Raw genomic sequence first — 22782 nt, 5'->3', positions numbered from 1 at the left:
AGAAAAATTATGAACAGTATATACGACAAAATATCACTCTCAATAACAGCTAATAACGCCATCCATCCCCGGCAACGGCGCCATTTGAAAGCGTAGGTTTGCGTAGGTGTCGTTCAAGCAAAGGGTGTATCCTACTGATCAGGATGAAACAACCCCCTGCTAAACCTAAAACCTGGTATCAATAATTCCTCAACCCTCTTCTACTGGGTAGTATAGTGAAGGTAGGGGTCGAATCCCACAGAGATGGTGACGGTTGGAGTGATTGTGGTGATATTCTGGAAAGGTTTGGTTAGCTACCACGCTTGGGTTGAGTCTCTACCTAGACAAGAAATTGAAGGTGGTATCCTACTGGCTAGTAGGCGTGAGAGGATTTTGATATGCAGCCGTGTACGTGGACATGGTGAAACGGAAAATATTCAAACAGTACTAGGTTTCTATTTTGGGCTAAACAGAATATCAGAAGGTAGTGGTAAGTTAGGTGACTAGGCCTGCAGATCTGAAAAGTAGCAGCTGAAAGGTAAGGACAAAAGTAAAAAGTTGTCAAAAAGCAAAAGTGGTCCCAAACTTGGATGGAGATGTTGTCTTCTTCAACGTGAATCGAATCAGACCAGCAAAACCAGATTCATCACCATAAAAACACAGATTAACAACTTCAAGAACACAGATCTACAATTAAAACTTCAAATCAACAGATCAAACGCTAAAACTGCAATTATGCTTACTGGTCAACATGCAGGGTGGCAGAAATCACGTAAACTGGAATTTCACACTAAGACACTTCTAGAAAATAAATCTAAACAGCCACTGAACTAACAAATCACAGAACGAACAACTCCAAATGAAATCATGCTTCCAACACTTAGAAATTACTGCAACAACTAGATCTAAGCTACCTAGGTAGAATGAAACAGATTTGAAAAGAAAGAGATGCATAAAAACCACTTCATTGCATAAAACGTTTGGATCTCAACAAAACACTTCAAAAGATGATAAGTACTGAAAATGCAGCAGATCCAACGAAAGAAAACAAGTAAAGGTTAACTAAGAAAGCGAATAAAGATTGTTTTGCCACTCCGGGCGATGAAACTGCTACGACTACGGAAATAAACTGGCTGGAACGAGAGAATGGAACTCCGGCGAACTGATGATCTTCAAGTGACCATGGCTGTGGCGAGGAATGAGGCTCTGGACTGGGCTGAAGGACTGAACTACCGAGAGAATTCTACCTAAGAATGGATGATGATGAATGAACGCTCTTTTCTCTCTCCATGTGGCTTCCTTTTATAGGGAGGCTTACCCTTGATTTTAGGGTAAAACCTTGTGGTGAGATGACTTCTTTGCCCTTAATTGTGGTTGATCAGTCCCAGCTATCCTTCTTCTCCATCTCGAGCCATTTTTGCATGTATACTGGTCAGTACGTAATCGTCCTGACACCCTTTTCACCTGAAGTATTTGAAGCTTTGCCTACTGGCTAGAACACTCAACCTGCACACTTGAGCAACTAGTTTTGCAGATATAATCAATTTTGCACATCATACTGACCAGTAACCAAGGCCTAGAATACGACTTATCAGACCTGCCAAATGAATTGACCTTGCTCCCACCCAGACGAGTTACTTCAGTGGGTAGACCGTGAGCATCTGCTCATAAACTACAAATAAAAGGAAAGAAAATAAATCAAAACTATATACGCCAAAGACTCTAAATACTAACACAAACTACGCCATCCATCCCCGGTAACGGCACCATTCGAAGTTCGAGGCTGTGCTGCTGTGTGTAGCAAAAGTCCTGTGAATCCACTAGATCACTTGGCCTAGGAACTCAAGAGAACACGGAACGGAATGCTCTGTCGTTGGGCACACTACACTCCCCTTCAAAGATCCCTCAACCCGAATACTATGATTTTGTATAGAGAAGCAGGGGTCGATCCCACGAAGATGGACACGTAAGAAAGCATTTAGAAACTCTGGACAAGGGCGGCTGCTGCCACGCAAACTGGGTTGGGGTTTAACTACGACTAGACCTAGGCAAGAAATGTACACGCTAGACCTAGGAAACTGTAAACATGCTGAGATCAAACATCATCAAGACTACGGGATATTAAATTTAATTCCTAGACCGTGTAAATGGCTACCTAATAAAAGTAGACAGAAAGCATATAACAGTGGGGACCATAATTCCAGAATTAGCAAATACGGCAGAAAAGCTGCAAATAACAAACTGAAACTCTAACTAACAACGACGTGCATTCTTTTAACTGAATCAAACACGAAGATGGAGAAAACAGAGCATGTACCTAGATTCGAACAGAATATAAAAGTTGGGTCGTCGGAAACTTACAATAAACCGGAAATAACAATGATCTACATATACTAGACGGAATGAAATGAAAACACGAAGGCTAGGCATAAATTTAAACCAACTCTGCTCAGATTCACGTCGGATGCTTAATCCACTCCGGATCCAAGCGATCTGAACCAAACAACAACCTCAATCAACTCCATAACTTCCGATCTAACAGATCTAAACCGATCAACACCGAATTCAAACGATTCCACTCAACTCAGCTACAATACCAAATTCAAACCTCCGATACAACCACCAACAAACTCTGATCAACCTGATCCAGTCATTACTCTGCACAGATTCAGAGAACAATTGCGAAACGCATCCAACACAAGTAAACTAACTCAAACTCCAGAAAATCACAGAAGTGAAATCAGAGATCAACATCAACGACATGACAGAAAATTAAACTTGCATTAAACACAGAAATATTCGGTAAAAACAGAGGGCCGAGCTTCGAACAGCGAAGCTCGGTGAAATCCACAAAATACGAGAAAAATAAAATGGAACTTGTTTCTTCGCCGTCGACAGGACGGTTTTACAACCCAACTGAAATACTAGAAAGCGAAAAGTGAACCCAAAACGCAAACCACCCGAATTTCCCTCTAAAGAACCCAAGTGTATAAAAGAAAAGTGAGCTACGAGCCACAAACTGTTAATGAGGCCTCCACCGAGAAGGTCCCTTCAGAATGCATGCTTCCTTCTTTATATAGGCGCAGACTTAATCTTCTAGAACCTTCGTAGAAATCTCCATTCTACCCTTCGGCTCCGAGATTTCCTCCGTCTTGCAATTTTCCTCCATAATGCTCACTTCTTCGCCAGTTTCCTCGGACATGTGATTGTCCTCTTCTTTTCCTGGACCTGGCGAAATCCTTCTACACACCTGGCTTAAAACGTGTGTTAGACCCAGTAAATCCTCGAATTTATCCCCTAGACCTATGCATGAAATTAGCCTTATCACTCCCCAAACAGCCAACGCTTCATCTTTCGATTCGTTTCAGATTGGTGTGGCTGCCACGATCGAGGTTTCCACAAAGGTTTTGTGTGCGGTTCGACAACGATGTTAGCGGACGCACTACACGATGTCTTTGGATGATATAAGCTTCACAAGGATGAGCATGGAAAGGATTATGGAGACTCGTCAGATGGCTCCCATCGCACTCCTGAGACAATTGCAGTTGCAGCTTCGATGCAAATAAAGAGATTTGAGCCTAACAAAGTGACATTTGTATTTCTTCGATATGGGGGATCTCTATTACGAGCTCTTGGTCAAGGAAGTGTGTTCATTTTTGACCCAGGAGATTTTGAGAGTACTTCCACCTTGGACACTCATGTTCTTATTTCATTACCCACCTTGAGGGAAAGGTGGTTTTCAACGGCGGGGGAGTTGATAGGGTCCTCGATATAGCAAATCTCGCTGAAGATTATCTCCAATATTTTAGCGTATCTTTTATTTTAGTTAATTATCTTTATTTATTTTCCATATCTTATGTAATCTTTTATTTTAGTTATGTTTCTTGATTAACAAGATATGTGTTAGGGTTTAGAATTCTATATAATAGAATTCTATAGTATTTTCATTCATTGACAAATAAAGTATAAACTTATTCTCATTCTCGGTTCTGGTGGAAATCGCCCCCTAGCACCTCAACTAGGGTTTATCTTTTGCTTCGTCTCACTACAAATCGTTGGTGCTCTAGTCCGATAGATCAAGGGTCTATCATATAATATTGTTACAAACAGATGATTATAGTTGGCGCGCGTATTATATTATATACTTGTAAAATTAAAGAACAAAGCTCTTCACCGAAAACTTCAAAGTTATACTCCCTCCGTCCCAACTAAGTTGATATATAAAACTTTTGGGCACGGATGTTAAAAAATTGTGTTAAAAAGTACTCCTTCCATCCCTGAAAGTTATATTTCTAAATGTTGACGATTATTAGGGACGGAGGGAGTATGAGAGAAGAATAAAGTATGAAAGATAAAAAAAGAGAGTAAAATATGTGATAGAATAAAGTAAGAGTGATTGGATGGTTTGTTTTTTTTTAAAAGGAAATGACTCAACTTTGTTGGGACATTCGAAAAAGGAATACGACTCAATTTAGTTGGGACAGGGGAGTACATTTTTTTCCAATTCACAGTGTGAATAACTTATATTTTGTGAGAATCTATAAAGTGTTATATGAAATTGAATATTGGAATGAAGTAGGAAAATGTCTGAACAAAGACGCGTCGGCGACGATTCATGATTTCAGTTGTGATAAAAATACCGGCGCGCATCATACGGCCTCACTCACGGGAGATTTTGTCAAAATATAGTGGCAGTTGCTAAGGTTAAGAAACTTCTTAATTCAATAATATATGATGACTAGAAAATTCGTTATTTATTTGTTTTTGTTAGTATAGAGGTGGTTAAGCGGTGGCCGGTGACGGCGGAAGGAAGGCTTCACACCGTTATTTCCTGTTTGGTTGAAATGATCCACAAATAAGTAATCTCATCCTTCACATTGTTGAGCTGGTGCACGTAAAAAATAAACAAATTAGCGTAACTAGTAAGTAATGAAGATTTGGCAGAGATACCTGGCTATATATTTGTACTATGGAATTGGAGGTGTGAGATTGAAATTAGAGAATTCAATTCTACCACACACTACACACTATATAGATTACACACATTGTGTATTATGGGTGTGTACAAAATTTTCAAATTCAGTTTCATACTATTAATTACTCTCTTAGTCCCCAAAGAATATGCACTTTTGGTTCGACACAAATTTTAATGAAAAAATTGAGAACGGACTAAAAAGAAAATAGTGCATATTCTTGTAGAACAGATGAGTACTTTATTTTTATCAAATACTCCCTCCGCCCCACTACAAGTGATGGATTTCTTTTGGACATGGAAATTAAGAAAATGATATATATTGAGTTAAAGTGGAAAGAGTAAAGTATGTGAGAGGAAAAAGTAAGAGAAATAAAGAGGGGATAAAGTAAGAAAGAGATAATAAAGTAAAAGATGGTTGAATTTTTGTTTTTAGTTAAAAAGGAAATTAATCACTTATGATGGGACAACTTAAAATGGAAAGTTAATCACTTGTTGTGGGACTGAGGAAGTATAGGATTTAGAATTGGATTACTTCTAATTTAATTTCATAAAATTCTAATTTCCAATCTCGTGTACCAAATAAACTCTTAATGTATATGTTTGGTACGATATTTATTTAAAATCAATCATTCGATATTATATTATCATATCCACTTGATTAGGAACAGTAGTGATTCCTTTCTGGTATTAGGCTGATGGCAGACCTATCAAGCCCAGAAAAAACTGAGAGTTATTAACATTGAGTTTTTTAGAATTATTGGATGCCCAAAAACATTATTTTACCTTTCATTTTTATATTCATTTGGGTAGAAAAGTTGGCACTACGAAGAAAATAGTTTGGTGCTCCATCTTTATTGGTGAGATTATCTATATCAATACTAAATTTATCATTAATAATTAAAATTAATTATTACATAATTTAATTGTTATTATGTACATCTATCAAAATATCATTTATATAATAAAATTATTATTATTTGTTACGATAATGATGATATATGTGATCTGTCGTTAGTGTAGTCTATAAATATGTTTTCCAGATTTTACGTATATATTATTGTGATTAAATTTATAAGTTTTTAAATTACTTTTTATGTACGTATTTAAATTATGTGTATAAGATGCTATTTAAGTTCAATTAAGACTTGCACTATATGAAGTCCCATATCATTTGTGTAACCTAAATGGCGTTAAACTGTCCCCCTATCACTTACCTAAACCATAAGTACTAGTAGTAATTTATTGTTGTTGAAAATGTCAAATATTTTTTAAATATAAATAATTTTATTAAAAATACGCATATTGAATTTTTTTTTCCAAACGTGTTAAATTTTTAATTTTTGTATTCTATATGTGTGCGCAGTTATCAATATGAGTATCATTTATATAACGCAAGTAAGCATTGCATTCTCAAATATTTAATTCACATTAACGAAATTAGAGCAATTAAATAAAGGAGTACTTATGAATCGCAAGGAGTAACACTAATTTAAATTAAAATTTAAGTGTTTAACACGTGAATGCATCAAGTTTCCCACTAAGTTCCCCACTATTTTGTTAGATCAAATTAGTTAAGTTAGCAGATTCCCTTAACAATACAAAAAAGTTGCACGATCGAATTTGCATTTTGTCAATTGAATGTTTACATATTGGATAATGTCATTATCATATTTTGGAGGGTTAATTACACGACTTTCATCATATTTAATTTTGGCTTATTGTGTAAAATTTGTATAATAATAACATTATTTTTCGATAGTAGAAAATAGACATGCCAAAATATTTTTGACGGCCAGAAAATGACGTGACCTAAATTATAGTATTTCATGTTGGCCGATGATTTACTGCCTAAATGGAAATTTAATACATAAATAAAATACGTACACACAACTAGTTAATATACACCAGATATTATTAGACTCACTTATAGTATATCTTTGTAGCTTCATCTAGCAAAATTATTTCCAAATGAGCCCTTAATCAATAAATTTGTATGAGTGTCTTCATTTTGGCAATGGATAAATAAGTGTAATTTGATCCAATATCAGTTCTATATGTAAACTGAATCTAATAATTTTACAACAATCTTCTGTTTCTATTTCACAAAATTTTAAGACTCAATTTTTATATTGAGACAAATGTAATTAATTAACAGGGGACAGAGAGAGCACTATAAGAAAAAAAAAGAAAAAAAGAATTAAGGTCCCAACTATAAAACCATTAAATAATAAATCATTTAATATGATAAAAATATTAACCAATCCTTAGCTCATGATTTCGAGATATGACACAATGGGCAAAAATAGCTAAAAACTGAACCTTCATGGTTGAATCATTCGGTAACATTCCTTTTTTTTTCCTCCAATTTTATTCCAAGAAATTAATGATGCTTCTTATCTGGATAAACAGAGCTGCATCGATTAAAAAAACAATTAATTAAGCTTTATTCTTCCCAACGAATTTTTCTAAATTAAAACCAAATCCACAAATTAATCAATGCATTGTTTCCATTTGAGCAAAACAGAAAAAAGCAAATGGCTCTGAAGCTTGATTAAAGTTTCTCACTTTGTAGAGAGCTCTTTATCCCACCATTTTAGCTGAAAAAGGCAGTAGATTCACATTCTCCCCTCTCTTTCTCCTCCTTTTTGTCTGTGACAGTTTTTATACAAGAGACCGCCTTTGCAATGGAGGGGCAGTAGGGGCAATTTGGTAATTTCATGACTGGTAAAGGTGGTGGGGAGAGACAGAGAAAGAGCAGCGGTGGTTTGTTAGAATCTGCGACAAGAACACCCCACTCAACTCCACCACCCTAAATATTTCCATTTCTTTTCTTTTTCAATTTTTTCTGTTTCCTAAAATCACTCTGTTGAAACCAAAGATTTTAGATTCAGGTTTATTCTCAGAGTTGGAGTGATAATTTCTCTTTCTCTTTTCACGATGTCGACATTATAGATAAACCCCCATTTTCCTTTTTACTTCGTTGTTGAAGAAATTGAAGCGAGAGGTTCTTGATTTTGCGCAATGTCTGCTAAATCGAAGTAAGTGTAGCTCTATCTACTCTTTTTTGTGGATCTGATGCGGTTTTGCTTTCTCATTCGCTATAATTTTTTGTGTGTGTGTTTGAATTTTATTTTATTTTTTCTAAATTGAATCTGCCATTTTCGTGTTTGATGATCAGATATGTGTTTATTGCGAAGATAAGAACGTAATGTAGTTAGAAAATGTCGCTTCAATTTCTTTGGGTTGCCGAAAAATTGCTTGTTTATTGAACCTGCATAGTTATCTTGGTTAATTTGTTGTGTATTTTAGTGTTTAATTTAATTAGGTTTTATGTTTATTTTTTTTGGGGGGATTTCGCACGTGTTGTGAAAATGCCTTGCTGTAGAAGTGGAATTGGCAGAAACTATTCCATGTTTGGATTATTATCCATTTTTGTGGAATTGAACTTCATTCCTGAAATGTGCGTTTGTGGATCTTGGATTTTTGAGTTGAGAGTTGAAGAATTTCTGCTTTGTGTAGATCTAGTTTATCTGGAACTCCAAATGCTAAAGCATCACCGGCAACTCCTCGAATCACCCGGGGACTTGCTAGGCCTAGTGGTGATTCGATTTCCTCGTTGCAAAACCGCCGCCTCTCCATGGATCGATCCGCGGGATCCGTCACGCCCAAGTCTAAAGTGGAGAGGATGTCTCCCAAGCCCAGCACCCCAACCGATGTAAGTCGAAGTAACTCTGATTTTTAATGCGTAGTTGCATTGTGCTGATCTTGTGTTTCGTGTCAGAGGAAGCCAACGCGTTTGGTGAGGCCCTCTTCAGAGCTTCAGGCGGAGCTTAGTCAAGCGCTGGATGATCTGAAGAAGGCGAATGAGAAGTTGGTTTCAGTCGAGAAGGAGAAGGAAAGGGCTCTTGATGAAGTGAAGGAAGCCCAGAGATTGTGTGATGAGGCTAACGATAAGTTTAAGGAAGCTCTGCAGGCTCAGAGACGTGCGGAGGAGAATACTGAGATTGAGAAGTTTCGAGCGCTTGAGATGGAGCAGGTGGGGTTCGGGGAGAATCACATGAAGGAAGACGAATGGCGGAAGGAGCTGGAGGATGTGAGGAGTCAGCATGCCGTGGATGTGGCTGCGCTGCTGTCCACGACTCAGGAGCTTCAGAACGTGAAGCAAGAACTGGCGATGACGTCTGCTGCTAAGAACCAGGCGCTGAACCATGCTGACGATGCCACAAAAATAGCCGAGATCCATGCAGAGAAGGTTGAGGTACTGTCTGCTGAAGTGATTCGCTTGAAATCTGCGCTTGAGTCGAGGGTGGAGATGCAGGCCGTTGAGAACAACAAATTGGTGTCAGGTTTGGAGTTAGAAATACATTCTCTTCGACAAGAACTTGAACGAGTGAAGTTTGTTGAGGAGAAATTGGCCGGAAAAGATGCTGCGATGGAGAACCTCAATGTTGATCTAGAGGCTTCAAAGTTGTCCGAATGTTATGCGCATAATCTAGTGAGGGAGCTTCATCAACAAGTCGTGGAGCTAACGTCTCAGGCTGAGCAAGCACGTGAGTCAGAGAAGTCGGCTTCAGAAACTCTTGGAACGGTCGTGAAGAAACTGGAAGACAGTAATGATCTGCTGCATGATGCAAAGTCTGAAATCGAGGTGCTCAAGGAGAAGCTCGATTCGTTGGAGGTCTCGAGCGAGAGACAGAAAAGTGGCTTGGAGGAGTCAGAGCATCGTCTAGAGCGAGCTAGAGCAGAATCTTCTGAACTGGTGAAGAAGGTTGAAGTGCTCGAGTCTGAACTCGAAACCATGAGAGAAATGAGAAGCACGGCGTTCAACAACGAAAAGATTGCAGCTGCTAGTGTAGAAAAGCTGTTGGAAGAGAAGAACAAGCTCATGAACGAGCTGGAAACTAACAGAGACGAAGAGGAGAAAAGCAAGAAGGCATTGGAGAGTTTGGCATCAGCGTTGCACGAAGTCTCCTCGGAAGCAAGAGACGTTAAAGAAAAGCTAATCTCAAGTCAAGCTGAAAATGAAAGTCACGTAACACAAATAGAGGATCTGAGACTGTCTCTGAAATCAACAAATGAGAAGTATGAAAGCATGCTCGATGATGCAAGAAAACAGATCAATGCTCTTACTGATTCGGCTGAGGAGTCGAGGCACAAATGTGGTAACTTGAAGGCCGATTTGGAGCAGAGGGAGCTAGATTTGGCGAATTCTGTGAAAAAGTCCGAAGATGAGAAATCCGATATGGAAAACAAAATAAGCAGGCTGATTGATTCAGTCGAACAGTCAAAGCTCGATTATGGTAACTTAAAGGCTCAGTTGGAGCAGAAAGATCAAGATTTGATGAAGTCTGTGAGAGAGTCTGAAGAAGAGAAATGCCGTATGAAAAATGAACTAAGCAGGCTGATTGAATCACTTGAACAATCAAAGCTCGATTATGATAGTTTGAAAACTGAGTATCAGCAGAAGGAGATAGATATGTCGAATTTGGTGAAGCAGTCGGAAGAAGAGAATGCTAGCATGGAAAACGAAGCAAGACGGCTGGTGAGCTTGCTAAAACTGGCGGAGGAAGAGTCGTCTGCAGCGAAGGAGGAGAGGGATCAGTTGAATAAGTCCTTCAGCGAGGCTGATTCAGAGGCGATTCACCTAAAGCAAGTACTTGGTGAAGCGAACGAGGAGAGCGCGAGGCTCAAAGAGTGTGCGAACGAGATGGAAAACCGATTGTATAGGATTCTTGCAGAGAATGAGGATCTGCACAAAAGGGAGGCAGCGTCAAAGGAAAAAATCGAGGAGCTATCTAAGTCACTCGAAGAAGCACTGGCCAAGCAGGAGGAAGAAAGTGGCAACCTAACGGACTGCGAGAGAGACTATGATATGCTTCCGAAAGCGGTAGAATTCTCCGAACAGAATGGCAGGGGAGATGTGAGGCATGCAGCCGAACCCCAGTCTCAGCCGAACGAGCTGCCTGTCAAGGAGGGGCAAGCCGAAGCGAATGCATCTAGTGATGAAGTTGAGAACTCGAATGAGAAACTAAAAGGTGGTGAAAGGAACGCAGAATCCACAGAGGTCGACCTGAAGATGTGGGAAGGCTGCAAGATCGATGCGAAGGACTTCTCTCCTGGGAGAGAAACGGAGCAAGAATCATTAGAGGATGAGCTAGAGTCAAAAGGCGAAGGCGCTGATATGCGTGATCAAGCGAACGGGGTGTTGTCTGGGGATAGTGCTGGGAACAACGGGAGTCCCCAGTCGAAGTCAGGCAGTCAGAAGAAGAAAAAGGCTCTACTGCAGAAGTTTGGAAGCCTGTTGAAGAAGAAGGGCAGTAGCAATCACAAGTGATAGCAGACATATATTTGTGTTTAGGGAGGTAAAGTGAATATTTTTTTTCATATTTGCAATGGAATTTGGTTTTGGTGATTTGCTTCATTTTTTGTTCCAATTTCAGCCCTCTTATTAGGTTTGTTTGGAAAAGTTGAAAGTGGAGATTTGTACCATCATGCTTTAGCATATTACTTGTCTGACAATGTAATGTGAATTATGTTGTGGACTTGCCCTTGTTTTTTTATTAGGTCTGATCTTTAATTCTATGTCGTGTTTCGATTTACTCATCACGGGATCTTGTATTGACGTGTACCGATGAAATGAAATATACAAGGTTAGGTTATGTCATCGTGCCACGGGGATGTTACGCATGCATCTCTGAAATGAAATAGTACGTGTTCATACGCTATGCTCGATATACATGAGCATATCTTCATTCAGATCTTACAAATACGAGTTCAGAGTTTCGAGGTAGGACTAAGCTAAAATGGATAGAAACAACACCATCACTATTTTTTCATACTTTTTAATAGTATTACTTTATTCTCTACTCATTCACTTACAGAATAAGATTATATAAATTTTGTGTTGAAAAATAAATATTTCATTTCAAATTGGAATGAGGGAGTTCTATTTAAGAACCAATTTCGTCATTTATATTCTAAGTATAGATAATATTTTTTTAGAACTCAAATAATGTTTTATTAATAGCAAATCTGAAGTGGCTACTACTTGCATGAATATAGAAATTTATTTTAAATTACAATAGCAATGACCTTCTAAAAGATTAATATATTCTGTCTCATTAGATATAAGAAATGTTTGCTTTTCGATCCATAACTTTATATAGTGTTAGTGTTATTTTGTGAATTAATGAATAGAAAATAAAATAAAGGGAAGGAAAAAAAAGTAGAAATGATACTATTTTCATTTTAAGAAATATTTTATTTTTAATGGGACAATCTAGAAAGAAAAACATTTCATTTTTAATATGACAAATTAAATAAATTTTAAGAAAAAGGTAAATTAAAAAAGTATATAAAAATAATCATATTTGTTTTTAGTATTGAGAATAAATAAAGATACAATCATACATCTTTAAAAAAATGTACTAATATCTTCTCTAAGTATCATTTAAAAACAAAGTTTTCATGAAACGGAAGTAAATACGATAATTATTTATCTTGTAGATGTTCTAATAAGATTATTTTGCATTTTTTAGGAGTACTTCCTCTATCGCATAATAGATGACATACTTGACTGATGATACAAATTTTAGAAAATAATGTTTTATCTTTTATGTGTTAAATGAATTGAGAAAATAATATATTTTATATTAATACGAGAGATATTTAAAAAAAAGAATGATATGCGTCATGAGATAAATTGAAAAAAGGTGTGATACTAGTAGTAATTTATTATGAAATGGAGTAAGTTACTAGTAGTAGTATTTTGTTAATTGAGAGATTTATCTGAATCATCACGTCACCACGACTTTGCAAATAAAAATAGGAGAGAGAAAAAGGTATAGTGAAATGGATGTGAAAAAAAAAAAAAAAAAGTGAAATAGCGTGAGATTAAAGAGTGGCTCATAATACCAGACTATCCTTAAACATTAAGATTCAAAACCCCAAAATAATCTATACTTCCGTAGGATTCTCGCCATAGTTTACAGATTAATCAATGAAGCTAACGATGTTCGCCGAATTGATATGCGGTTTGGTTTTCTACCGCATATTTAAGCGATTTTTCTTCGACGATGATGCCGAATTCGATCTCGATTCCTCGCGTTTCAATGCCCTTACTGCCGTCGCTAAAAGGTTTCATTTATTAATACGAATTGAACTATCCTCATTTCTATTGATGTGTAATTGTGTGGGAATAGATTGGAGAAGCTGTATGCCGGGAGCAAAGTTTACGTTGGGCTCCAAATTCCAGACCCTGATTCTGCTTCTCGCAAAAACATTGATCTTGTTCTCGTCACTAATCAGTAATTCTCCCTCTTTTATACATTTCATGTGCTTATTGATTCTGTAGTCTTGTTTCCTACGCCATTGTTTAGTGTGTTTAAGCTAGCGATGCTTTTGCCTGGTGAATCGTCAGCTCCTTTTGTACTAATTCATTAAGTTTACAGAGGAATTTGCATTGTTATGGTTGGGTGAATGTTGTGCTCCTCTTCTGCAGTGAGGCAATAGTGATTTCTGTAAAGAATGTATCGGGGTTTGTTTCGGTCGATAAGGATGGTAATTGGGTGTGCACTGACAAAAAGCATCGAAGAACTGACCGCCTTCCCAATCCCGTAAGCTACTAATCTTCCATCAGAAAATCTAATGCTGCAGCACAATCTGCAGTTATCTCGATTGCAGGCTGTCTGTAGGTTGCATACACTTTGCATACTTCACCACATTTTCTATAGGGTACTATGACTTAGTTAGAGGTGGATTTGGAAACCACTGCTAGGTGAACAATTTGACTCTTCTATTAACCTTGACGGTGTTGTATGCTTTATAAACACAATCGTAGCTTTTGTGTGATAAGATTGAGGACTTAGATTTGAAGTTACTGAGTACTATGGCACGTAGAGCATGCTGACAGCTGACCTGACTTGTATATCATCTAAAAATGAGCTGATTCCATATAGTGGGATTACGGAGTATTTTGTAGTTGTTGAGTACGTTGGCCTAGAACAGATAAGAATAAGATATCTTATAAGATTTTCAAAAACTCTTAGTGGTTAAGTATCGTCTGATCCTAAGAGTTGTCATCTTCTCTAGCTCAAAAACTAGTGCTTTTCTTTTTCTTGCAAGAACTCATGCCTTGCACAAATAATCTAAATTTTTACGATTCAGGTACCTGAAATCGAGCACTTGGTTTCCATTCTTGAAGGGTACCTTGAACAAAGGGGAGTTGCTCTTCCAGAAGGATATTTATCTTATAAAGTCATATGCCCTGATCCGAATTTTTGGTATGATTTTTGTTTTCTATGTTTTTATGGGATATGCTTGATTGATTTATTTTTTCCTGCCTTTTCTTCGTTTTATGACTCGAGAGTTGGGTGATCCACTAATCTGTATTGGTTTCATGCTGAGGGACTGCTGTTGCCTGCTATTGAGAGAAATACTTTTTTTTCCCTTTGGTTTTATTTGTTTCCTACATGAGTTGTGTGTTTAGTGAAAACTATCCTTTGCAAGTTTCTTAGGATTCCTCCAGGGTGTTACGTGTGTAATGTGAGTGTATGTGTGTGAAGTATGCATACTTGTTCTGTGGGAGTGTGATTGTGTAGTGTGTGTTTGTATATGCAGCGTGTGTAAATTGTAAACTGTATGTAGTCGTTCGTTTTTCTGACCTTGCTGGTTTTCTATCAGCCAATCGGTCCCCTTTCCACCTGAGGTCATTACTTATGGTCAGTGGACACAATTAAAACCCGAACACAACAGTTCATATTCTGGATGGATCAAAGGTGCGCTTTTTCGTGGGAAGAAATCGCAGGAGTCATTTTCCGAGAAGCTCAACTCTGTTCTCTGCACGGCTCCAGCATGTGATAGGTTTGTTTCAGAGTCACTTTTATGATTGTGTCTTAATAGCTTTCTAATCAGTTTGACAACTTTAAGGGCTGTGCTGCAAGCATGTCGATCCCTTCAAAAATAGAGTCAATAATTTAACACCACATTGATTTAGAAAAGATCATGTGAAACATCGGAGATTTGATGCTGTTGTGTTGAACCCCTTAGACTAGCTCGACTTTTCATTTTTTAAAGGAGCTTGGCCTACAACTTAACGAATGTGGACATTTTGCCTAATGTAATGCAGGTTGGAGGTCAAAGGGAATAAGTGTATTTTGGGAGAGTTTCTCGAATTCAAAGGCAAACAAGAAGACCTCCGGGCATTAAGAAAGATCAAAAGATCGAAAGTCAGTCATATGACCTTTCAGAAGACTAGCATGTTTTCTTTTGGTAAATGCTTTCGTCACCTCTGTTGGATTTTGCCACAAAAAATCTGCATCGCATTCACTGTACTTCTTCACATGTTTTACTGCCGGGTTTGTTCCTTGCAGTTCATTCGGAAGTCCAAGTCTTGTATGCTTTGTGTGATTATCGCGTTGAAGGACCTTCTTGGTCGTCACAATGGAAAGAAGTTGCTGTTAGATCGAGCACGGAGGTACTTTTTAGGCCACAGAACTCTACTAGATTATGCAAGTATAAGCTTTCTACAATTACTTCGATCTCACTGAGTGTTTGAGCACTGCGTATAGTATGAAGTATCCACCACATATATGAGGTAGCAGTTTAAGTGGTAGTGCATTACTATTCCCTCTTCCTCTGCTTGAATGCATGTATCTAATCCATGGATTGTGGTTTGTAAATTTATGAGCATAGATTAATATTAAAAAGTAGCATTTGGATGATGTGTGTGAAATGACTTAGGTAGATGTATCAATTGATCATAACGCCTTGTCAAATATGTTGCTGGGATTTGGACTATACATGGCCAAGTTCATTGTGGGGAATAATCTCATGACATCAGCCACTTTACCCTTTTCTTCTTCTGCTAGGTTCAAAGAATCGCATATATATAGGGAATATGCTACACACTATTTTAGTGAGATAGAAAATATTCTAATATATCTAAGACTTTACTTTTCTTCATTTTCACTCGACATATGCAATGTACATTGCCAAAATGTTCGTCTCCTTTCGTGGAAACTGTTCGTGATTTTGTGTCTTTTTTTTTCCCCTTGAACAAATCAATCGATCGATTCATTCATCGTCGCTTGTCATTTGTAATCTACTCTCGAAATCCACCATCAACTTGCGCAATTTCACGTTGCTTATCCTCTGTTGGTGCACACTGTCGTCGTCGAACCTGTGATCACAACACGATTCACGAATTTTAACATTCAGAGACAGATTTTATCGTTTCTATCATGGTTTCAAAAATATTTCTAGCTCTGCCACCAAGCTACCGACTTACATGTCTTGTGACGGCGATGACGGAAGGAGCATCTTTGCCAGCTTCACAACGTCGTCGTTGCAGTTTATGATGCCATTGAAGCACAGGTACCGGCCATACGAGGAGATATCCTCGAAGATGCAAATGTGTGCGTCAACGAGGAAGTCGAGGTCGACGGTGACAAGGACGCCGTCCTTGGACATCTCAGCGGCCCCAAGCAAGTAGGGGCCCTTGATGCTCAAGTCGGGGTACATCAACAGCCCTGCATTTATCGACACCATGTTCACCTCCCGGTCCATTGCCAACGCCCATGCCATCTTCTCGGCTATGGTTTTCGACAGGCCGTGCCATAACTGCATACGAGATTACGAGATGAAACACTATAACAAGACAGTCAAATCTGAAATAAAAGAAATATTATCTAGCTAACAACTACCTTAAACTTCTTGCAAAAGTTGACATCGCTCCAGTTTCTTTCATCGACGTCGGATGTCCGGCTATCATCGTGTTCCCTCCAGACGACGGCCGTTGCAGACGACGTGAAGACGACCTTCTCTATTGTGTCCGTCTGAGCACACGCCTCCAACACGTTGTGGGCCGCTCTTACTTCCAACTCACCCATAAATTCCTGCACAAATACAATCACTCTAACGTGATCAATTGCACTTTCTTGCAACTTTGACGAAGACAATTACACAAGTTTACAGCTAAAGCTGTCGGGTAGTTTCCAAAGGGTGTGGTGTCTCCATTTGGATTCCAAACGACATTTAATTCCGATTTATGTCGCATTCTAGATTTCGTATGGGCGAATTCCTAACTACAATTCAACGATAAAAGATTGAAGAGATATGAACTTTATAAAAAATGAAGCTGATGATTAAAAATCAGTTAAAGTTGAATTTCCTTTGATAATTTTACTCGAAATATATATGCAAACAAAATAAAGCTTAAGGTGGAAAAATACAGAGTAACGTAATGGATGACGTAGTGAAATCCTATGAGATTGAAATATATTTGGATTTTTGCGTGCACACGTAGCTTTGTTGGTTTTCTCATTTAAGCCGTCCCTAATAAAAGCTTGAGAAAAAATAAGACCATCCACAACGCGTCTTGCGCCGGGCTCGCGTCTCGTCTCGGAGAGACGAGACCCCCGCGAGACGCATTGCAGCGCCCATCTCGTCTCCAGCTCGCGACCGTCTCGTCGCGTAGCTCGTCTCGGCGAGACACGAGACGAGATGTCTCGCCACGCGCTAGGGACACATGGCACGTCCCCATGCGTGCGTGACGCCCACTCGCTGGCCCGCAATAATTCATTTTTTTTAAAAAAAAATCGATTTTTAATAAAAAAAATTTTTTTTTTTCAAACGGTAATATTACCGTTAAATATTTATTTTCATTTTTAAATTTTTAATTTTTTTACTCTATAAATAATTCTATTCCATACTCATTTCAAACACAAACACACATCTATTCCTCTCAAATCCTCTCTATCACTCCAATTTCCATCTTCAATCAACTCAAACAAATGGATCCTTTTGAGCAAATGCGCCAATTAATGGAACAATCACTCGAAGAAGATCGACGACGAGAGGCGGAGGAAGCCGCACCACCCCCACGACGCTCCCGGAAGTACATCAATCGGAACCGGGAGAAAGCCGTCGCACGGTTAGTACGCGACTACTTCTGCGATAACCCGATTTGGGGAGATACCTATTTCCGTCGCCGTTTCCGCATGCGGAAACCGCTATTTCTCCACATAGCGAATACTTTGGCGGCCAGGGAGGAGTTCTTCCGAGAAGGGTTCGACGCGGTCGGTCGTCCCAGCCACACGACGCTGCAGAAATGTACTGCAGCCATCCGGCAGCTTGCGACTGGACAAACGGCCGACATATTCGACGAATACCTGCACATCGGAGACAGCACTGGGCGCTTGTGCTTGCTCAACTTCTGCAGAGGCGTCCGGGCAGCCTTCAGTGACGAATTTCCCCGGAGGCCAACCACGGAGGATTGTCAGTTCCTCCTCAACCTGCACGAACAAGTGCACGGATTCCCCGGGATGCTTGGCAGTGTCGATTGCATGCACTGGCAATGGAAGAATTGCCCGGTGGCTTGGAGGGGTTCCTACACGAGCGGCCACAAAGGCACCCACCCAACCGTTGTACTCGAGGCCGTTGCCGACTACCGACTTTGGATCTGGCACGCGTACTTCGGGGTCCCTGGCTCGAACAACGACGTAAACGTGCTCCAACAGTCCGACCTCTTTACCGAAGTTTTGGATGGTAAAGCGCCGGCCATCAACTTCGTCGCCAACAACCGGCGGTATAAAATGGGGTACTATCTCGCCGACGGCATCTACCCGAAGTGGCCGACCTTCGTGAAGACGTGCGGCAGGCCAGCGAACCCAAAGCAGGCTCTTTTTGCGCAGAAGCAGGAGGCTGCGCGCAAGGATGTGGAGAGGGCGTTCGGGGTTCTCCAAGCGCGCTTCAACATCATCAAAGCCCCGGCTCGTTCGTGGTTCATGGAGAGCATGGTCGACATCATGTATACGTGCATAATCTTGCACAACATGATTGTCCGAGACGAAGGACCCGATGCCGGAAATTGGTTCGACCCCGAATCCCCCGGAAGCTCAACCGCAAGTAGTCCGCCGCGAAGTGGAGCGCATCCATCTATACAAGAACGGTTGGCTATTCGGGCAAGGACACGCGACTCTAGCGCCCACACCCAACTCCAAGAGGATCTAATTGAGCACATTTGGGAAAACTTTGGCGGAGAAGATTAAATTATGTCATTTTTATTTTTTTAGAATTTTAATTATGTCTTCGTTTTTTTTAATGTTAAGTTGTAATATTGTTTTAATTTTAATAAAGTGTGTTTGTTTAAATTGAATTGGGTTTTAAAAAAAATTATAAATTAAATTGAATGAATAGTAATTAAGAGACGGTATAGAGACGGTTAAGAGACGGAGCGTTGCAGGTTCCGTCTCTTAGTTAAGAGATGGAGCAAAAAAGGACAGTGGGGCCCTCAAATAGTGCTCAAATAGTAGTTAAGAGACGGTATAGAGACAGCGTTGTGGATGACCTAAGACTCAATCAATATCCTTCTAGAAGCAGTCATTGGAAACTGGTTTGTGAGCTATCAAAGGAATTTAATAAGCTGCAAAAAGCAATCGACCAAATCTCTCTCTCTCTCTACAATTTGAGATAGGTGAAAGGGGGGAGAAATCGGAGACGAGCTTACATCGTAGGTAGAGTGATCGGAGGGGAGCTCGAAGGAGTAGAACAAGGCGCAGCAGCCTCTGAGAGCATCCAAAATGCTGTGATAATCCAATGGATCAGAATGAAATACTCTCAGCTCCTTCTTCTCCATCGATTGCCTCTTGTAACGATGCATCTCCTCTGAAAATCCAACCAATTTCACATCAAAATTTCAAAATCGGAAACCTAAATACGATCAAAGCGACTGAGAATACAGATAGATAGATAGATAAGAGAGATGAATAAATATACCGTGGCTATGGACGGCGGCGTGAACGGTGTAGCCGCGGCGGAGGAGGCGGTGGACGAGGGCGGAGCCGAGGCGGCCGGAGGCGTCCATGACGCAGACGGTTTTGGATGAGTTCCAGAAAGAAGCTGGCGCCATTGCGGAACTGTACAGAGTCGGAGGGATGTCATCAATGTAGAGGGGGTTTAGAGAGAGAGAGAGTGTGTTTTGGAAGGAAGTTGAGGGATTATCGAAGGGGTGTATGTATTTAAAGAGAGAGAGAGAGAGAGAGAGAGAAAGAGAGGGCAAATGAAAGAAAATTTGGGCATTGAAAGAGTGTGTCGTTAGCAGATGGTTGGGAAGGTGGTAGTTAGTCACAGGTAAACAACAATAATTATTTTTATCCTCTATTTTTTCTTATAATTATTAACCAGTACTCCCCTAATAGTGTTAAGTGGTAAAAAGATGATGATTCCATTGAATATAGTTTGCTTTAAATAGCAAGTAGAACACAGTATACATGCTAAGTCTTGTACAAGGGAAAAAAATAATCCTATTCTATAAAACTTATTTTGTTAATTACGTGATTTAGGTAATTGATCTTAATTACAATCTTTCTTTTATTAATACTCCCCCTCAAATTGAGTAGTGAGATTTCCAAAACTCAATTTGCCAAGAACATCTTCAAAACTTCTAGCATTGACAGTCTTTGTCAATATATACAAGCTGAGCTTCTGAACGAACAAACGGAAACTCAACAATTCCCCTTTCAATTTTTTCCTTGATAAGGTGTCTATCCACCTCCACATGTTTTGTTCGATCGTGTTGAACTGGGTTTTCTGAGATGCTTATAACCGCCTTGTTATCACAGTACAACTTACACTTCTTGTTAGGAGCGAGGTTAAGTTCCTTCATCAATCTTCTTAGCCATAATATCTCGGTGAGTCCACTTTTAATCCCACGAAATTCGGCTTCCGCACTTGAGAGAGCTACTACCTTGTGTTTTTTACTTTTCCACGTCACTAAGTTACCTCCAACAAAGGTAAAGTAGCGTGCTGTGGATCTCCTATCGTTCGGATTCCCTGCCCAATCAGCATTTGTGTATCCATGAATCTCAAGACTTCCATTCTTGGAAAATAATATTCCATGCCTAGTTGTTCCCTTCAGATAGCGACAAATTCTGAGCGTTGCCTCCATATGATCCGTCTGTGGCTTATGCATGAATTGACTCACAATTCCTACTGCATATGCAATATCGGGTCTAGTATGTGAGAGATAGATGAGTTTCCCTACTAGTCGTTGATATCGACTCCGATCGGTCAACGTAGCTCCATCACTCTTCAATCCATGGTTGACGGCCATAGGTGTATCTGCCGGCTTACATTCCAGGAGATCTGTTTCTGCCAAAATATCGCGAATATATTTCCCCTATCTCAAAAAGATTCCTCCTTGTGATCTCAGCACTTAAATCCCAAGAAAGTACTTGAGATCTCCCAAGTTCTTCATCTCAAATTCCTGAAACAGATTTCTCTTCAAGTTCTCGATCTCTTCAGGGTCATCACCTGTGATAATCATATCATCAACATATATGATTAAGCAAGTAATTTTATCTCCTCGCTTCTTTAGAAACAGGGTATGATCAGAGTTGCTCTGTGTATATTCGTAGCTAATCATTGCTCCAGCAAACTTTCCAAACCTCACTCTTGGGGACTGTTTTAGCCCATATAAGGTCTTTCTGAGCCTACATCCTTTACCTACCCTGAATTCTGCTGCAAGGCCTGGTGGTGCCTCCATATACACCTCTTCTTCCTTTTTTAACTCACCATGCAGAAAGGCGTTAGTCACATCGAATTGGTGGAGTGACCAATCCTTGTTTGCTGCCACAGATAGCAAAACTCGAATTGTGTTCATTTTGGCCACTGGGAAGAAAGTTTCTGAATAATCCACCCCATATGTCTGGGTGTAACTCTTCGCAACTAATCTTGCTTTGTACCTTTCTATCGATCCATCTGGTCTTCTCTTGATGGTGAAGACCCACCGACATCCTATTGGTCTTTTCCCTCCAGGTATAACACACTTTTCCCACGTGTTGTTTTGAATGAGGGCATCTATTTCTTTCTTCATTGATTCTCTCCAATGTTTGTGCCTCATAGCTTCCTCCCATTATTGTGGGATATCTTCTTCCTCATACAACGCATTCTCGAACGCATGATCCATCTCTGATAGATGACTTGTAACGAAGCATGCAACGGAGTAACGGGCTTTCCTATTGATCTTTTTAGGTGTATATCTTTTCGGTGGAACTCCCTTGTTCGGCCTTGGTGGAAGAATATATCTTCCTGTATCAGGGTCAATCCCTTCTACTTCATCCACTCCCCCTGAATCTCCATTTGTGCTTTCCATAACAGGATCTAATACTTCTTCTGCGCTCACATCATTAGTAGGATAAATATCTGAGGAAACAGGGTCATGAGTACTTACATCGGATAACCTCAACGGGGATTTAACTGGGTGAGTGTCACCTTCGACGATAGGCCTTCCTACTTCAGAGGCTTGCTCAGCGGAACTGCGTACTGTCGTCTCTGTTAGGTCCGCTTTAGGATTATTTGGAGTTGGCAACGACGACATTGATATCCAACTTAGCGGGTCCTCAATATTATTATCTCCATTACTCTCCCCCTGACCGTTAAGATGGGTATAGAAGTACTCAGTTTCAAGGAAGTTGCAATTCATTGTGATGAACATTCGGTTGGTTTTAGGGTCAAAGCACTTATACCCTTTTTGATTCACCCCATATCCAACAAAAACACATTTAATTGCACATGGGGAAAGTTTTGGTTCTTTCATGTTTAGGGGTGTGGACAAAAACGGAACATCCAAAGATATGAGGTTCAAGAGTTAAAGGTGGATGAATTTTGATAAAGGTGGATAAGACTTGGAGTGGTGTTTGATGTTTGAGGATACTTGTGGGTAGTCGGTTTAAAAGGTAGGCTGAGGTGGCAATGGCTTTTGGCCAGAAGTGTTTTGGGGTTTTTGATTCTATGAGCATAGAGCGGGTCATGTCTAGGAGAGAGCGGTT

At 39.6% G+C, this 22782-nt stretch overlaps 3 protein-coding genes across 3 annotated transcripts; 2 read left to right on the top strand and 1 right to left on the bottom strand.

Annotated features, from left to right (window-relative positions):
- The first annotated feature begins 7426 nt into the window (after positions 1-7426).
- On the top strand, positions 7427-11375 carry LOC121763741 (WEB family protein At5g16730, chloroplastic-like). The gene is made up of 3 exons (XM_042159810.1): positions 7427-7992; positions 8474-8669; positions 8736-11375. Exons 1-3 carry the CDS (start codon positions 7976-7978, stop codon positions 11286-11288), a joined length of 2766 nt encoding a protein of 921 aa, XP_042015744.1. The 5' UTR covers positions 7427-7975; the 3' UTR covers positions 11289-11375.
- A 1458-nt stretch (positions 11376-12833) lies between these two features.
- Positions 12834-15675, top strand: LOC121764025. Its single transcript, XM_042160117.1, has 7 exons — positions 12834-13090; positions 13156-13260; positions 13455-13569; positions 14120-14235; positions 14636-14815; positions 15081-15223; positions 15325-15675. Exons 1-7 carry the CDS (start codon positions 12954-12956, stop codon positions 15507-15509), a joined length of 981 nt encoding a protein of 326 aa, XP_042016051.1. The 5' UTR covers positions 12834-12953; the 3' UTR covers positions 15510-15675.
- Positions 15676-15916: 241 nt separating this feature from the next.
- LOC121764026 (cinnamoyl-CoA reductase-like SNL6) lies at positions 15917-20036 on the bottom strand. The gene is made up of 5 exons (XM_042160118.1): positions 19730-20036; positions 19461-19618; positions 16657-16848; positions 16242-16573; positions 15917-16133 (listed from the first exon to the last, which is right to left on the bottom strand). The coding sequence occupies exons 1-5, from the start codon at positions 19860-19862 to the stop codon at positions 16028-16030; spliced, it is 921 nt and encodes a 306-aa protein (XP_042016052.1). The 5' UTR covers positions 19863-20036; the 3' UTR covers positions 15917-16027.
- Between the last annotated feature and the right edge of the window lie 2746 nt (positions 20037-22782).

This window comes from Salvia splendens, chromosome 14, assembly GCF_004379255.2.
Source record: "Salvia splendens isolate huo1 chromosome 14, SspV2, whole genome shotgun sequence".
NCBI lineage: Eukaryota > Viridiplantae > Streptophyta > Magnoliopsida > Lamiales > Lamiaceae > Salvia > Salvia splendens.
The sequence above is the reverse complement of the archived record's forward strand: the minus strand, read 5'-3'. Positions and strand labels throughout refer to the sequence as shown.

Excerpts from the sequence above, each read along its gene's own strand:
- LOC121764026 (XM_042160118.1), bottom strand. The coding sequence starts at position 19,862 with ATGGCGCCAGCTTCTTTCTGGAACTCATCCAAAACCGTCTGCGTCATG. Across the intron at positions 16,849-19,460 it reads CCGATCACTCTACCTACGAT|GAATTTATGGGTGAGTTGGA; the intron begins GTAAGCTCGTCT and ends GTATTTGTGCAG. Across the intron at positions 16,134-16,241 it reads TCATCGCCGTCACAAGACAT|GTTCGACGACGACAGTGTGC; the intron begins GTAAGTCGGTAG and ends TTGTGATCACAG.
- LOC121763741 (XM_042159810.1), top strand. Across the intron at positions 8,670-8,735 it reads AGCCCAGCACCCCAACCGAT|AGGAAGCCAACGCGTTTGGT; the intron begins GTAAGTCGAAGT and ends GTTTCGTGTCAG.
- LOC121764025 (XM_042160117.1), top strand. The coding sequence starts at position 12,954 with ATGAAGCTAACGATGTTCGCCGAATTGATATGCGGTTTGGTTTTCTAC. Across the intron at positions 13,261-13,454 it reads CTTGTTCTCGTCACTAATCA|TGAGGCAATAGTGATTTCTG; the intron begins GTAATTCTCCCT and ends CCTCTTCTGCAG. Across the intron at positions 14,816-15,080 it reads ACGGCTCCAGCATGTGATAG|GTTGGAGGTCAAAGGGAATA; the intron begins GTTTGTTTCAGA and ends AATGTAATGCAG.